This window comes from Amphiura filiformis, chromosome 6, assembly GCF_039555335.1.
Source record: "Amphiura filiformis chromosome 6, Afil_fr2py, whole genome shotgun sequence".
Classification (NCBI taxonomy): domain Eukaryota; kingdom Metazoa; phylum Echinodermata; class Ophiuroidea; order Amphilepidida; family Amphiuridae; genus Amphiura; species Amphiura filiformis.
The window spans coordinates 3368828-3387003 of record NC_092633.1 but is presented as its reverse complement, the minus strand read 5'-3'; the positions used below and the strand labels follow the sequence as shown (position 1 = coordinate 3387003).

Below are 18176 nucleotides of genomic sequence, written 5' to 3'. Positions count from 1 at the left end.
ATAGTGTGTGTTGCTATCTACCCCTGATAACATGTTATGCACTGTACAGTGTGTATTGGTATCTACATCTGATAGCACAGTGTGTATAGTGTGTGTTGCTATCTACCCCTGATAACACGGTATGTGTTGGGGTGGGTAGATAGCAACACACACTATACCATACATAAATGTGCTATCAGATGTTGATTCCAATAGACACTGTACAGTGTATACTGTGTTATCAAGGGTAGATAGCAACACACACTTTACCATACACACTTTACCATACATACTGCACTGTACAGTGTGTATTGGTATCTACACCTGATAGCACAGTATACACTGTACAGTGTGTACACCTGATAGCACATTGTGTATGGTATAGTGTGTATTGCTATCTACCCCTGATAACACGGTATGCACTGTATAGTGTATAGGCCTCATATAGCACAGTATGTGTTGCTATCTATCCCTGATAAAACAGTACACTGTACTGTGTGTATTGGAATCAACATCTGATAGCACATTATGTATGATACTGTGTATTGCTATCTACCCCTGATAACACGGTATGCACTGTACAGTGTGTATATTATGTATGGTATAGTGTGTGTTGCTATCTACCCCTGATAACACAATATGCACTGTACATTGTGTATTGGTATCTACACCTGATAGCACAGTATGTAGGTCTATGGTATAGCAGGAGGGTGAAAGTGCATAGGAACAATGCCGGAAACTACGTCACGCTATTGTTCGACCTAGGCTACATATTTTTAACGCATGCGTGTTCGTCAATACAGCTTTAGACTCCTCCACCTTCGCAACACGGCACGTGGAGTGACTGGAATCACACTGACGGCGGAGGAGAATACTAGCTGGTCAAACAGTTTAATTCTATCAAGCATATAATACCTAAACAATCATCGCCATTTGATCTATTTACTCACAGAATATATTGTATACTCAAAATATAATTTTAAAATAGTAAACCTGTTAACTTATATATTTGTGTACTAAAATATAAGGACACGTGATGTCGAAGACAAAATGGCCGCTAATCCGCCTATTGTGAGACCTAGGATACATATTTCGAAAGAGGGCAGCAGACTAGGATGCCTATCCCATTGTCTATTATTCCTGGGTATAGTGTGTGTTGCTATAGACCACTTGACATCATTGTTTATCAACAAAGGCAAGGGATTGGTCTGTCGATATGCCCGAACGAACAGCTTCACTGTTCAATGGCTTTCTTGTACTATATGAAATGTGGTGGAGATTTAAAATACACATGCCCTGAGCAGACTGCGATGCGCACGCACACTGCAAGTGGTCTATATATCCCTGATTACATGTTATGCACTGTACAGTGTGTATTGAGCATTTCCCCAGTTCTACTGAGTCAAATTTCACAATCTTGGTCTTGTTGGGTAGATATGAACTTCAAAAGTACAAACAATACATGAGATGTGATTTTAGAGCAAGAAATTGATAAAAATGGTCTCGGGTTACTCCATTTGCATGAACATTTAAGAGTAGTATTGCGTACCAATCAAAGAAAATCAAAAATAGTTGGCAGACTTCAAAAAATGGAATTTCTTCTTACTTTATATCAGGATGCAACTTTGGTCAAAGTCTACAAAAATCAAAATTATTTCATCACTGCACCTTCGTTACCATAGCAACGGCCAAAACATCAAAATGACCGGTTTTAGACTATTTTGGCACTTTTACAAGGCTAAAAAAATAACAAGTTTCAGGATTCACCATATAAAGGAAAAATAGAAGTAAACCTTGAGAGTTCCACGACATAATTGGCAACATCTAAGCTTTCTAAAAATACAGTTGTTTTAACAAACAGTCTGTCCTACTTGGGATATTCCATTGTTTCAAATAGGGGTGTTTTTCGTAATTTTTGACTTTCTGAAATATAGCAATATTCAATGAGCTGTAACCCCCAAAGTGGTGCTTTTTATATGTTATATTTTTCAGTGTGGCTGGACTAGATAGTACTGTACCCAAATAAATAAAAAAAAGTTCTGGTAATTTTAATATAGACAAACAGTGTTGCCATAAAGATAGGTATTTTTCCATAAAATAAGAGTTAGACCAGGTTAAAAATGTTACCACACATGAAAGGAAACATTCTCACATAGTTTTTCTGGACCAGTTTTTCATGAGCAACAAGAATTTATGAGGTAAAAATAAAAATCATGTATCCTGAGAACTTCCTGTGAGGGCGCTTTATTCAAAATGGCTGCCAAAATCCAATGAAAAGCTACTATACGCTTAAAAAGGTCGCATAAAAGATAAAAGTGACTAGATTTCGGTTTGTATTGATGAAAGTAATGTATAACTATGTCAAGGTATTAATAGAATGGTACCAACAGGTCACAGTTGGGAACGCTTTTCAAAATGGCCGCCAAAATCCAATGAAAAGCATATATATGGTTAAAATAGTCACTTATGAGGTATGATTGCAGTGGCGTAACGTCATAGGGGCACGGGGTTACATGGCCCCAATCGATCTGAATTTTAAGAATCCCAAAAACGGACTGCCACCCATATTGGTTGGTGCCTCCCATATGATAACTGGTGCTACGCCACTGTATATGCTTGACCAGATTTTGGTTAAGCATTGATAGCAATAATGTAAATATACGTCAAGATATTAATAGGAAGGTGCCAGGAGGTCACAGCTGAGGCACTTTTCAAAATGTCGGACCAACATAGTACACCGTTAAACTTAAAATAGTTACTTAAAAGAGGTATAATTGACCAGATCTTGAATTAATATTGATCCCATTACAGTAAAATTAAGTCAATGTAATAATAGGAAGATACCGGGGGTCACAGTTGAGGTTGCCTTTCAAAATGGCCACCAAAAAGAGCTGCATGATATCAGCCACAAAGCCACAGATAAAAGTGTTAAGAAAGAAAGTTGTCTTTGATAAGAGAATGTAATAGTTGTCTTTGATGAATCATTCAATAGTTGTCTTTGATCATTGTCACCTCTAAGCAAGTGTTTCAGAGTGCTATATAGCGAGCTACAAAGTGCTATATAGCGAGTCAAGATGGCTAATATGATTACCAAATCTCCAAAATGACCACCAGAGAATTGTCCCTATGTATTGACTAGTGACAAAGGGCAGGATATTTACTTCATACTCTTCTTGGTTTCACTGAATTCTTTTATTGTGTGTTTATCTTCGAGATCACTCACATCGATATCACTACATTAAGAAAATTATTCTTCATTATCTAGTCTATCTGAAATCAAAGCGGCATATAGGTCATATATATCTTCTTTTGTGAAAACGTTGCATTCTCTGAAAAGAAGATAGCTGCACTTTGAGTCTGCTAAAACCTTTTCCTTCTTTGACACCAATAGACTGCTTTGTTCTCGATGTTGGTAAAGAAACTGTTGAAATCACAAGACAACTGTGATTACCTGCATGGCGATAACTTTGGATGTCATTATTGTCATACCTCTTGTTTGTCTCTCAACATACTTGATGCTTTATGTCATGTCAAGGAAAAATGCAACAATGATCAATTGTCTTGCATATAGGCCTACTGGCAAAAGCAAAATCCTCATACATGACTGGTAGGTGTAAATGTCCTGACTAAAGTCATCGGGTCAACGGCACATGCAATGCCAGTTGCCTCTGCTGTAACTTCAAGAAGCAAAGTTAAAAAGTGACACACTGGCCTATTCAAAACAACACGGACTAGACATCTGGTTTGAGAGTGGTAAATGGCTAATTTGTGTGTGCCTTTGATTTAAAAGAAAAGGAACAAAAGAAAACTTAAACAAAAGAGCTGACAAAAATACAAGTTATGAAAAGTACAGAGAAGTAAAAACTGAAATAAATATTGCTTTAAAATAAAGCTTCATCGACGAAACTGTGTAGTCTCTTTGTTGCGCTTGTTGGAATCTTTTTGCACATCGTATAGGCAAATTAATTTGACACTTTTAAAACTGGACCTTCGTCTATTCAATTGCTTGTAATTTTTCTTCTTGAGGTCACATTGGATTCAATGTGGTGTCATAATGTGCAGGATTAGATAGTGCATCTATTACAAAAACCAATTTACCCCAATATGGTTAAGTTTTGAAATAATTGTACTTATTTTTCCAAGTGTAGCTTGGATCGGGGGCTCTCAACTTTAGAAGTGACGGGTATGTGCCTACCGGTGTCGCAAAGTAGGGGCCTATCGGTAACAAAGCGTTATTTTAAAAAGGGGGTCATTGGGTACAAACAAAAAAAAAAAGGGGGTCATTGGGTATAATAAAAAAAAAAAATGGGTCATCGGGTAGAAATTTTTGAAAAAATGGAGCAAAATTTGAAAGTTTTGACATTATTTTGTTGCATTTTGATGACGTTCTTTTAGAAAAAAGGGGGGCATTGGGTAGCCGCAACCAAAAAGGGGGGGGTCATCGGGTATGACTTAAAAAAAAGGGGGGTATCGGGTAGGACTTTAAAAAAAAGGGGGTCATCGGGTATTAGTCGACTTTAAAAGAGGGTTGACAGGCACATACCGTCGCTTCCAAAGTTGAGTGGCCCCCCTGGGGTAAGGATACTTTCTTAGTGCAGTATATTTAGTTAATATGTTGCCCTTTGTGAACATAAATTATTCTTGTGGACATTTTAGTGGTCATCTTGACTTGGTGACTCGTTCTTTTGCACCCTCAAAACGATAACTTAGAGGTGACAATGATTGAAGACTACGATTACATCAAAGACAACTATTTCAATGTTTCAAATATTTTTTCAATAACATTATCTGAGGCTTTGTGGCTGATTATACTGTACTTTGATAAATATTAATCCAAATTCAGTTCAATTATGCCTCTTAAGTGACGGTGTACCATATATAAGCTTTTCATTGGATTTGGCAGCCATTTTGAAAGCGTCCTCAACTGTGACCTCCTGGAAGCTACCTATTGAAATCTTAATTTAGCGTTACATTACTGTCATCAATACTTAAACCAAAATCTGGTCAATTATACCTCATAATTGATTATGGTAACCGTATAATGCTTTTCTTTGAATTTTGGTGGCCATTTTGAAAAGCGTCCCCAACTGTGACCTCCTGGTACCTTCTTATTAATATACCGACTTATTTATACATTACTTTCATAAATACAAATCCATAATCTAACAAATTCTATCTTTTATCCGCCTATTTTAAGAGCATAATTGCTTTTCATTGGATTTTGGCAGCCATTTTGAAAAAAAGCGCCCTCACAGGAAAGTTTTCAGGATACAGGATTTTTACCTTTTACATTCTTGTTCCTCAGTTTCTCCTTTCATGTGTGGGACCTAGCTCATTTTAACCTGGTCTATTTGGCGTTTTTCCATAGCTGTATGATAGGAAATAACAAGATGAGCAACAGCTTCACTGAGAGACGTTTTTCTGGCAACACTGTCATTAAAATATTATCAAATCGTGTCTCACTTTACGCTGTATTGATGCCAATTTCTTTTGGTACCTTATCAACTCTAATCAGGATTTTCAGTGAAAGTAAATGCTCAAAATCCATATTTTTCCACACTACCTTATAATGTCAACAATCCTAAAAAGTTCAAAGTTTCTGGCAACACTGCTCTCCAGTAAAACAATTACCAGAACTTTTTTTCTATAGATAGGTAGACCAATACCTTATCTACCTACCCTGCAAAAAAATAATTTAAAAAAGCACCACTTTGGAGGTTACGTCATTTTTAAAAAAGATCATTTTTTTTCATAATTAAATTAATGAAAAACACCCCTATTTTACAAAATGGTATCTACCATATTGAAATAATTAATTGTTTTATTTACTTCATTTTTGGAAAGGACAAGGATGGATACTTCATTGTATGGGAGAAGATTATTTTAATTCACGTTCTTCATACAGAAATATGACCTAATATTTAAGCATTTTTCCAGTTGTGAAAAGGGTAAAATAGTGAAAATTGGGTCAATTCATATTTTGGGTTATAAAATGGTAACCATAGATGAAGAGGTAAAATTTTAACCAAATTTATACATGTTGACTCAATGTCTAACCATGTGCAATGTATAAAGAAAATCGATTTTTTGAAGTCTGCCACCACATCTTTGATTTTTATACACAAGGTCTCTTAAGGAGTTTTGATGTGTTATAAATATCTTATTTTGAAATGAATGGTGATGAAATGGGTCCTGTTGCAAGAAGTGGTGAGTTAACTGCATATTTTTGACTAGCCTATTGATCATCCTAGCTACTGACCATCCTCTATTAGTTGTGCTAAAAGTCGATCGATACATGTTGAAATCAGCACAGAGATACACCTTTTTGCTTTGATATTCAATTCCTCGGTCACATATTCTGTCGGTCCGTGTCACGTCACTTCCGGTTGATGATGTTCGAGTGAAAACAAGTCCCTGATTCGATTTTTGTTGATGATTTCTGTCATTGGTGTTATGTAAATTTCGATCGCAAATAGTCAGTGGAATCAAACAACCGTTTCTAAGTCTTAAGAGTGAAAGAAACTTACTTGATTTACCGTTTATATACTGACAAACTTAAAATTAAATTCCATGGTCGAGTGTTGTTTTTTCCCGAAATTGAATGCCACTCCAGCAACATCGCTATGTAGCCTCCTTCACAGCCGGTTCCTGTTGTTCACAACAAACCGTGCGCCACATGCAGTTTGGGCCCGAGACTAGAGATAGCCCGGATGTTCGACCGACAGAATAAAACAATCATTTTATATTTTCAGTAATGTTGGATAAAAACATGGTTCTTGGACATACCTCGTTAAAAAATCCTGGTGTTAATATTAGGCATGAAATTCCCGGGGGTGCCAGTTGAACCGTCAATGAAGTCATCACCGACCAAAATTTCGCGGTAAAAGGGTATCTTTTTAAGCATAGGCCACGTCCCGCGCGGGACGCGAAAAGGGTCTAAATTTTGGTGTTTTCTGGAAAAAGGGTACCTTTTTTACAATAGATATGTCGGCGTTTTGGGTTCATGAAAAATCAAAGTCCAGCATTTGACGTCAGCCGCTGTTTTCGTTCCTGATTGTAAACAACTTCTTACTTCCGGGTCTGTAAGTGTAATATATTAGTCTTGTGCCCGGTCTTGTACCATGATTAAAACTCGGTGATGTTTGTGCATGCTGCCGAGCGGGCTGCGTAGAGACGGGTGTAGAGACTACGAATTTTGTACAAGGTACAGATACTGTGTAATCGGAATGGATTACGACATACGTTTGACTGCTGAACCAGATATGACAGGAACCATGCCTTTTGGAAATCGTGAAGTGACATTTGCCATCGCTGTTTGTCACCCGCGCAAAACCGAAGTTAAACAGGGAAAAAAAGTGCTTTATATTTCAGATTTCAGAGCTTAGCGCGGATCATGGATTCGGCCCGGGATTCAGCACTGAAATCAAAGGTTTGCAGCTTGTTTGTTGTGTATGACCACAATTTTGTGTTAAGGATGATATTCCAGGCTATTTCATATTATAACAGAAATTGTATGTAAAGGGATTGGAAATACACTAGGTAAATATTGCTTTCTACCTTCATCAGTGAAAAGGGTCATTGGGACATGTAAGGTCAGTGATATGGGTACCTTTGTTTGCACCATGGCTGTGGTCAGTGATTTGGGTATCCTTTTTTCATAGCAGGTCAGTGGTAAGGGTTACCTTTCAGCCCTTGGGCATGTCAGTGTTTTGGGTGAAAAATAAAAGTGTCTGGTCAGTGATGACAACATGCAATGGTATATGAGTGGCACCCCCGGGATGAAATTGCGTCTTTTAGTGTAAGATTTTTTATTTTTATAGGTCTCAACTCCGCCCGTGAGCTTTTTTTGGAATTAACTTTTTAGCGTTTCACACTAATATAGTTCGATAAAGATTTCCCCACTTCTAAGGCACATAGTGTGGGTCTATATATATTATAGTTTTGTCAGAATATCTGTTTTGATTTAACATTTTTTTCCTTGCAACTGTCAAATTCAGTACTTCATTTCTAATATAGCCAGCAGAAATAATCGCTATTTCTATTGTGGCTTGCAAAATCATCCATCCATTGGTACAGTCGCCAGTTGATTTGACAAAATTGGTAATCAGAATTGAAAAATGCAGCAATCAAAATGAAATTCTAACAAAACTATGATATATATATATATAGAGCCCAATATGATGTGATTTAGTAAAGTTGGGAAATATCTTTCATTAGCGAATTATGTTACTTTGAAAAGCAAAAGTTGAAGCCTATGAAAATCTACTATCTTACACTAGAAGCCTAAATTTCACACCAGGGTTTGAAAAAATGTACAGTACCAAGCATTATAGTTTTTTTCTGACATTTACCGAAGAAATGAAAATTATTGCTTTTCATTTGACCAAGAAAATTAATTATGAAGTGAAAAGGTGTAACTAAATATTTTGCCAATTTCAACACCAAATTTGATCATTTCTAGTGCATAATAAAGTGCCTGAGTGGGTCTTGTATAACAATAGTCATCAACTGAGTGTATTACTCTGCCAAATAGGACAACGGCCCATAATTGTAGTGCAATGCGACCTAAAATATAGAAATGTAGGAATCAGTAAATCAGCATAAATAAACAGACAATACACATCGTTCATTTTCATGTATCACATATACATCACAATAGTATTTATTACTCAAAACACTTGCTCTCATAAAAATAATCACCCACCCACCATGACCCAAACTCCCATTACATATTTACAAACACTCTAGTCCATTTCATGGGTTAGTGTTTATGAGTTCCTACAATATTTCATAAACATTTCTTCTTCAAATTTACAGGTCGCTAATACTGTGTTGAGGTTTATTGAAACTAAAAACTGTTATAACTATTTGAGATTTGCAAATCAAAACAAAAGTAAAAATTGGAAGGTTATTTCCTTTTTAAAGCATGTAGCTGTGTACGTGCCACATCTTTCCAAGCTTGCATTTCACTACATTTGCGACTCATCGCAGGTCCTACATTATTAATCCACCGTAACTCTAGGATTTATACATCGAGCTCTTCCATTTAAAATCCACACTACCCCTGTGGAAGATTTAGAAAATATCTTTCACATGGGGAACATGAATTTCAAATGGAATTACCACATTAGGCAGCTCCATTTGAATTTCACACACCCTCTAAGAAAGATCCAACCTGAATCTCCCATCGAGGGAGGGTGAGTTTCAAATGAAGCTGCTAATGTGTTCATTCCATTTGAAAATTTCATCAGGCAGCTCCATTTGAATTTCATACACCCTCTGAGAAAGATCCAACCTGAATCTCCCATCGAGGGAAGGTGAGTTTCAAATGAAGCTGCTAATGTGTTCATTCCATTTGAAATTCATACTCCCCCTGTGGAAGATATTTCCAAAATCTTCCACAGGGGTAGTATGGATTTTAAATGGAATAGCCCATTAGAGTTACAATGGGTTTGAAATATGAGATGGGTTTAGGATTTACGATGCGTCGTAATGTAAAGTTGATTGAATGCACCAGACTTATTGTACAAATGAGTTCAGCACATGCCAGATATGTGAGCAACATCAAAGCACTGTCAACACATAGTGACAGTGACTTTTGCTATACTGACTCATGAAAAGAAAATAATGTTGTGGGGTTCGGAAGGCTTCATATTCAGCAAAAATCTGAGAAGTTTAAATTGCATAGAATCTGATGATTCTCTCTTGATTCTTGCCGCCTGAGTTTGTCACATTATGATTCCAAAAATTATGTGATGAAATTGAAGCCCCTGAAACTACATGCCATCAAAAGGACATAAAAAAAATACAAAATCAAGTTTCATAGATGGAAGTCCTTATAAATTGTTCAAAATCTCCCCATTTCTGTTGAATCACTTCCTGTTTGCAATGCAAACCCATCGCATCCTTACACTAAGAAGTGAATTTTGGATTTTATAAAAATTGTCTTTAAAAGCAAAGACGAATCAACATTGTTGAACATTAAGTTTTGGAAATGCTTCTTTACAGGTTTATAAATTATAAAAACATGAGCAGTATTTCAACTCAATAACAATCTTAAGCCAATCATGACTAACAATATGCTACAGAAGTGAAGCACATGTTCATGTCAATTGGAATGGGCTGATGAATTATTATCTGTTCCAATTCCAGTGACACCTCATGCATATAGATGAATCCAACGAGCCAAGTCATGGTCAGGATTTGGTCGGCCATTACTGGGTCCCTGCAGCACCAAACTGGTTTTGTGACTGCCCAATTGGGTGCATTAAAGCCGCTTAAAATTCGATGTTAGATTCTTTTGTGTTGTAAACTGTCATCATTCTTTTGTCTATGTGTAACACGGGTGATAGAATGCAGTTTAAAACACCTTTCAAGGCCGCATCATTTCACATTTTAGGTGAGATGGAGCCGACGGGGACCCAGCATTGGTGTAGGTGTAGGAATGCGTGAAATTGGATTCATCTATACTGCCCTGCACTACAGTCCTGTTTAGTATATTGTGTTTTTTTTTGTTAATACCTATTATAATACATCCATAGGTCCAGGGAAATTAATAAGGTGTCACTGGAGATGGAATAGATAATAATATATTTGCAATTGATAGGCTATATAATAGTAAATCCAAACAATAACTGCAAGCACAAATGCAAAGCTTGGATCACACATGTAGCACTAGCTGTTATCATCATAGACACAACAAAAATGATATAGGCAAATAAAATGGGTTGCATGCCATTTTTGGAACTTCCATGGACCCTACATGCAATCTATCAAAGGTTGCAAGTTACATGTTGCAAGTATATACTCCAGTTTCCCTACAAAAAAGGTGATAAAACAAAGCCTACTAGTTTTCCTGTTGAAATTCATACAACCCCTTTGGAAAACATGACCTTAATCTTCCACTCAGGGAGTGTTTTCAAATGCGGTTACCTGAATAGGTGATTCCATTTGAAATCCACACCCCTGTGTGGGAGATCAAGATCATGTTTTCCGTAAGGGGTGTATGGATTTCAACTGGAATAGCCCAGTAACACTATTACTGATAGTTTTACACCCAGCTCATCCGAATGAAATATCAACTGGTACATGTAGTAAAATATTATTTTTTCCCCTTTTGGAACAAGTGGTCACACTTATCACACCATGATATCAATAGTTATCTGTGGGGGATAATTGCATCACCTTTTTTGTACGGAAATAAATAGGTTCATTCACATATCACCGACTTCACAATGACTGTCTTAATCCCCTCAAAATCCACATCTGTAATAAATTGTGCTATTCCAGTTGAAATCCATACACCCCCCCCCCCCCATGGAAGACATGACACATGGGGTGTAGATCTCAAATGGCATCACCCATTTATATTAAGGTCATGTCTTCCACAAGGTGTATGAAATTCAACTGGAACAGCCCGTTTGAATCTCTTACTTCCTGCTATCTCAAAATGGATGATAAAATGCAGACTTCTCTGCTTCACAAGTCTGCGGCAACAGCACATTTATATACAAAAATTTGAGTTAAATTAGAATAAGTCTGCCTTATTTATCGCTGACAAAAATTATATATAATTTTTACATAATAAATGCAATTAATTTACATATTTACACATTCATGTAGCTTTTAAAAAAACATGCATTATTTACAAGAATTGGCCATCTTGATGAGTTTCCTCTGAAACAACCGGGAGAAGGAAATAACGAGTACTGACAGACTGAAATAAAAGTCTAAACTTTCAATAAAATGAATACTTTTTGAAATGAAAAAGAAAATACACTGACAATACTGAGCTACTTTGTACGCAAAATATACCATCTCAAATAGGTGTATTTTTTGCATAATCTAAATATACATCACTTTACAAACCCTGTTTTGCTGAGCCTCTTAAACATACTGAATATAGATATACTTCACAGAACATCTGTCATGAACTTTGACCTCAATCATCCTCTCATTATTATCTATCACAATCACACTAGCAACAGCCAGAGCTAAATTTGTTCTTCTCTATGACAATAATGGACACATTTCAATGCATGTCTAATATCAATATGACATACAGTGATGGTCGGCCTTGTAAAAGTGTAAAAAAAAATACCGGGACAAACTACCATCATCGCACATTGTTTCGGTTGATTGAATGGCTTTACTGAAATGTCAAACACAATGTATTCAAATCAGTCTGGATATTGTCTACGACATGATAGAGGATAGTGGACGTGTCGTAGCTGAACACGCTCGTCACGTAATACGCGAACACAATCACAGTATTCGGAATTTGTAAACAAGGTTTGTTCCATTTTACAATACGGGGAGTTTTCATGACGGTAACTTAATATTTGGTCAATAAAATAGTGTTTAGTTATTAACATAATATTTAATCGACTACGAATGAGAATAAACGATAAGAGCTTTTGTTTTTACTATCCTACATTGTATGATAGAGGATAGTAAAACAAATATTCCTATCGTTTATTCTCTAATGATTGTAAATTACTTCATATTCCAAGTTGAATGAAATATCTATTTGCAATTTCATTCAATTTGTACAACAACCTCAACATTTCATCTCCACTTCATAATACAATTGTATTGCTCTGTACTATGAATGCAGCACAATACAAATCAAACTGGAAGCAGTACGTTGGATTTATATGTTAAGTACAAAAAAGTGACTTATTATTTCAAGGGTGGAATTGAAAATACAAAAACTAGAAATATTTACTGGAATTCATGTTAAAAGGTGGGAGTCTCATTAACTCTAGGGAATCACATTATTTCTCTCAATCCACTTAGTTGTAGACTAAAGATTTCTTAAATTCATTGACAACGAATGAAACTCTTGCAAATATTTGGGCATATTAATACATTTTTATTTGAAACAAAAATGTATTTCATCTCCTTTGAAAATAAGGTAATGCTAGTCCAGTTGAAATTCATACACCCCCTGTGGAAGACATTTTGTTCATTTGTTTTATTTCTTCAACCTGGGACATATCCTTATCTCCCACACAGGGGGTGTATATTTCAAATGGAGTCACTCATTCAGGTAACCCTATTTGAAATTCACACTCCCTGTGTGGAAGATTAATGTCTTGTCTTCCATAGGGGGTGTGTGGATTTCAACTGGAATAGCCCATTTGCAATAATCCCAAAGAGATTAGACCCAAAGAGTACTAACTCGAAATTACACCTGTGTAATGCTATGGTAAATCCACCTTATGTCACTTGTGGAGGGCAAATAGTGTAATCATCGGCTGAAACCCGAACTCATTTACTGGGATGATAATAGGCGCAGTAAGCTTGAGCGTTGCAAAGGTTTGCGCATTCAGCGCTTAGCGCACATTTTTGGAACAACACATTACACACAGAATACCAACAACCACGCAGTTTCAATCAAAGTTTGCCGGGCGCATAGCTAAATAATCCGGGGTGGGCTATTTTACCCTCTATGAGTGACACACGAACACAGCTGAGTTGGTACTCTTTGATTCTACCTCAACAATTCATCCAGACGTGTCAAAATTTCAGTACACACTAACATATATTATTGTCATCTCTGATAAGGTGGTATTATTTAAAGCTTGCATCTTTTACCATCTATGCAAATCAAACATCTTATGAAACAAGCAAACCTCATACACTTATAAAATACATTGTATCACTGCTTTATACTTCAGTGCAAGATGGAAGATAATAAAGAACAATTGAGCTCATTGGTAACAAATTCACAAGTTGCTCCTTGATATAACCTACAAGTAAATTAAGTAATTCTTGGCCAAGATTGAACTCTAGTGGCTCTGCGATAAACACACACGCACACACAGCGTGGTACAGAAGAAAGCATACACACGCCTTACATTGCGTACACACTTAGTATGTTACATAGATGCAACACGCATGTTCCAGTTTGGCCAAGAATTACTTAATTTACATCTTGTGTAATTTAACAATGAGCCGTATAATTTCTGGTTGCTATGGAAATTACACTTTATACCCAATTTGGCTTCCTTGCGGCAGTGATGTCAGTACTTTGTCACAATTACTTCGCACGTTTACAGGTGCACCGCTTTTGATATGTGTGTAAACACGCCAGTTCTTCAAGTCAATGCACACGATTTAATACTGCACCCACTGGAGCATACACTGACATCACTGCCTTGAGAAGGCAAATGGACTATAATAGTTGTTGATATTTAGAAAATTGTGTTTTTGACTCCTTCCAGGCAGCGATGTATGCAGTTGCAGCATTATACTGTGGACATTGGTGACACATTGGCAAGTATGCATTGCAACATCACTGTCTGGAGAAAGCAAAAAGCACTTCACATCATAACTTGGCCATAATGATAAGACCACTTTGACCAAGTCCCTTGGTGAATATGTCTACAGGTACAATGGCAGTGAAGTAGCATATGATATCATAACACTGGGGATATAAATAATTACTATTTGTTACATCTTGAATAAACTCATCACATTGATAATGTTCTACTCATGCTCCATTATCAATCACAATGCTTGACATGGGGAAAATAACAAAAATAACAACTCATAAAGCACTGTTGGTTACTTCCTTTAACACAACAACATGTCCCATTCTGAAAAATATAGTTTTTGCCTTGATGACAGAACCTCACGAGGAATATGCTAGCGTTATGGGGTTTAATGTTGAATTGCCAACATACATGCTGCCAGTGTAGCAACACTCTCCTGCACCCAAATTTTAACTCCTAGTGTCTCTTATGCTATTGGACTGTAGTATCACCAAAAGACTACAAAACCGGGGTGTGCATGTCTGTGTGTGCACGTGTTTGACTACGTTACTGATTGATTTTACGTACCCAATGTGTACGTGTCGCCATGGTTCCCAAGTCCTAAGAGAAAATGACTCCAAATCAAGTCAACACTCTTGAATTGACACCTGCTTAACAATAACGACTACATATGAGTCTAATATTGAATCTTACTTTACACACATTCCCAAAGAACTGATTGGATCCATGTTGGATTAGTCCATGGGTCGTTTACAATCTTAAAGAGTAAAGAAAGAACTTAAATAATGTAAATGCTGTTATGTTTAGTGTACAGATTTTTTTCGTGATATTGTATTCCTGGAAAGTTATCGAGTTGTGTATTTTGCAAAATATATTACAAGCCAAAATGTATTTTTACCATGTAATACCATTTTTGCATGTCCTTATATTCACAATACCATGAAAATAAAACCACTGAAAATAGCAGCATGTACAGTACTTATTTGCAACTGCAAACCTGTGGCAAGTATAATTGGAGACAGAGATAAAATAACTACTTCACATCTGACGTCTCCGGTAACGGTTTGTTTACAATTTTTTGTGATGATTGAAAGTTCCGAACGCAGCAGATCACAGCGTGCGCTTTGGTCAATTTTTCACTTTTGAACATGCAAACCATCTCAAAAAGTTAGGTCTTAGTAATAGGAAACTTTCTTTCCTGAAGACACAATGCCAAGAATCAAAGTTGCTTTTTGTTTTGTTCGCCATTATCTGTGATTCCTTTTTCTGCGATGAATCATCCCACTATTAACCAATCAAAGGTTGTAGGGAGTTGATCATCAGATGTGAAACTGGTTTCTTTATCTCTCAACTTTTACTATAACATCCCTGTAACAACTTGCTCAGCCAAGATTACAACTCTTAACTTTGCCAGTGGCCAAAGTGCCCAATCTGAGACTTAGTATTACTGTATACTTGAATGTTCCAAATTCAGTACTGAGCAGCATCATCATAACTCCTCACACAGTTAGCCTGCCTGTGAATGATGTTCTGGAGTCTCTGTGTGAGTCTCTCTTATAGTAAGACAACCAATATGAATACATCACAAATATAAACTTAGTAAGAAAAGTGTCCAATTTATTGGTACAGGCTAGACATCTCCTCCTCAATGAAAGAGGGATGGAGGGAGGGAGGGGAGGAAGGTTTGGGATGACAAGGCAGCTTCTTCACATGAATGCTTTCTCCCATTCATACTCCAGCTTGGAAGTCTTGCCACAGGATTCTGTGATCTTCATCAGTGTTTTCTTCACTCGGAGAGAAGTGTGGCGTGCTGAGGCAGTGTGATACCAGCATTCTTTCATCAACTTGGCCATTGCTGTCAGTGTCTGTGGAATAAATGACAATGATTCAATGATTAACATGCACATTCATAAAGCTGTTAGATGGAATTTGAAATTGATCAACTTTCTGATTATAAAAAAGATACATTTTCTATCTTCCTCAAATTGCAGGGTGAGTGTTGACTTTAATGAGTGTTGCCAGCAAGTTGTACCCTTCTAAACTGAGCTCAAAAAGAAACTTATAATTTTTCACAAGGTCATATCTTGAAATCCTGTCCATCAAATTGAACCAAAATTACACACAGATTTACTTCAATACTCTACTCTTAACACATGTCAGTAACCAAGCAGTTATCCATCTGACACAACAGCAAAATGCACTGACATGGGACAGCTTCCTGGACCACATTCACAGCCCAGCCCTGTTTCATGAAACAAGAGCACCAATGGCGCTGTGGCTCTGTGCTTTTTTGAATGTGAAAGTAATTGCAGTCGAATGTGCAACAGGTGAAATCATATACATTGTATGTGCCAGATCACACGCAATCATACATCTTGCTGGTTGGTAGCTATATCTTATTTGCAGAGCATAATACATCCATCAATAAGTTTCATATCCACATGAGCTTTTAGCTATTTGACCACAGATGACCCCTGAGTGACCTTGGATGACCCCAAAATGACATTCCAAAAATTTGGCTTGAAATGTTGACTGTACCCACCAAGTTTCATGCCCATGCGAGTTTTTAGTAACTTAACCTCAGATGACCCCTGGGTGACCTCGGATGACCCCTCGATTACCTCCCAAAAATTTGACTCTAAATGTTGACTGTACCCACAAAGTTTCATGCCCCCACAACAGTTTTTAGTAATTTGACCTCAGATGACCCCTTGGTGACCTCAGATGACCCCAAAATAACCGTCTGAAAATTTGACTCTAAATGTTAAGTGTACCCACCAAGTTTCATGCCCATACAAGTTTTTAGTAATTTGACCTCAGGTGACCCCTTGGTGACCCCTTGGTGACCTTGGATGACCCCGAAATGACCGTCCGATAATTTGACTCTAAATGTTGACTGTACCCACCAAGTTTCATGCCCATACGACAGTTTTAGTAATTTGACCTCAGATGACCCCTTGGTGACCTTGGATGACCCCGAAATTACCTTCCGAAACTTTGACTCATAATGTTAAGTGTATCCATCAAGTTTCATGCTCATACGAGTTTTTAGTAATTTGACCTCGGATGACCCCTAAGTGACCTCGGATGACCCCAAAATGACCGTCAGAAAATTTGACTCTAAATGTTAACTGTACCCACCAAGTTTCATGCCCATACGACAGTTTTAGTAATTTGACCTTAGATGACCCCTGGATGACCTCGAGTGACCTTCACCCACTAACCAATACAAACTTGTTCTGTCTGGGGTCAAGATGCACCCGCCACCAAGTTTGAAGAATGTGCGACCCCTAGTCTCCGGGAAAAAAGGTTTTTGCATATTATGCATAAATTATGCAAATTAGGTAGGTAATTACCATATTTTGCGCTGAAAATCGAATCAGGTCGAGATCCTCTGGTCATGCTACCCCCACCTCGTTGCATCATCATAGGGCTTAGCATTCTTACGGATCCCCAGAAACAGCTTCACAAGGCGGATTTCTTCAGATTTCCAACCATTTTGTAGAAGCGTTCCGCATAAATTATGCAACTTAACAACTAAATGCGCATACTTTTCGCCAAAAACTAATCAGGTGATCAGCAGGTGTGTATCATTCCTGTCACAAGGTTTCGTTACCATGCACCGCTATCAATTTGCGCTGATATTCGCATAAATTATGCAAATTAGCTATGTTAATTTGCATATTTTCACCGAAAACATACAATTACTTAGCATACTTGGATACTCTTCATCCCACCAAGTAGCGTCCGCGTAGGTCTTACGGTTCCCCAGATACAGCTCCGGACAAACATTCGGACATCCCACCCCCACACACAGACGGAAATAGTGATTACTAAGTCCCATCCTGAACAAAGTTCAGAAATGAAATTTTATCAATTTGCGCTGATTTTTGCATAAATTATGCAAATTAGCTATGT

At 37.2% G+C, this 18176-nt stretch overlaps 1 protein-coding gene across 4 annotated transcripts in view; it reads right to left on the bottom strand.

The window, feature by feature from the left end:
* Positions 1-8604: 8604 nt before the first annotated feature.
* LOC140154830 (activin receptor type-1-like) overlaps positions 8605-18176 on the bottom strand; it is an 84471-nt gene continuing 74899 nt past the window's right edge. For all 4 annotated transcript variants that reach the window (XM_072177418.1, XM_072177419.1, XM_072177420.1 and 1 more), the window contains exon 8: positions 8605-16123. In XM_072177418.1, the coding sequence (XP_072033519.1) occupies positions 15965-16123 (159 nt within the window). In that variant the 3' untranslated portion in view covers positions 8605-15964. The remainder of the gene's footprint in view (positions 16124-18176) is intronic.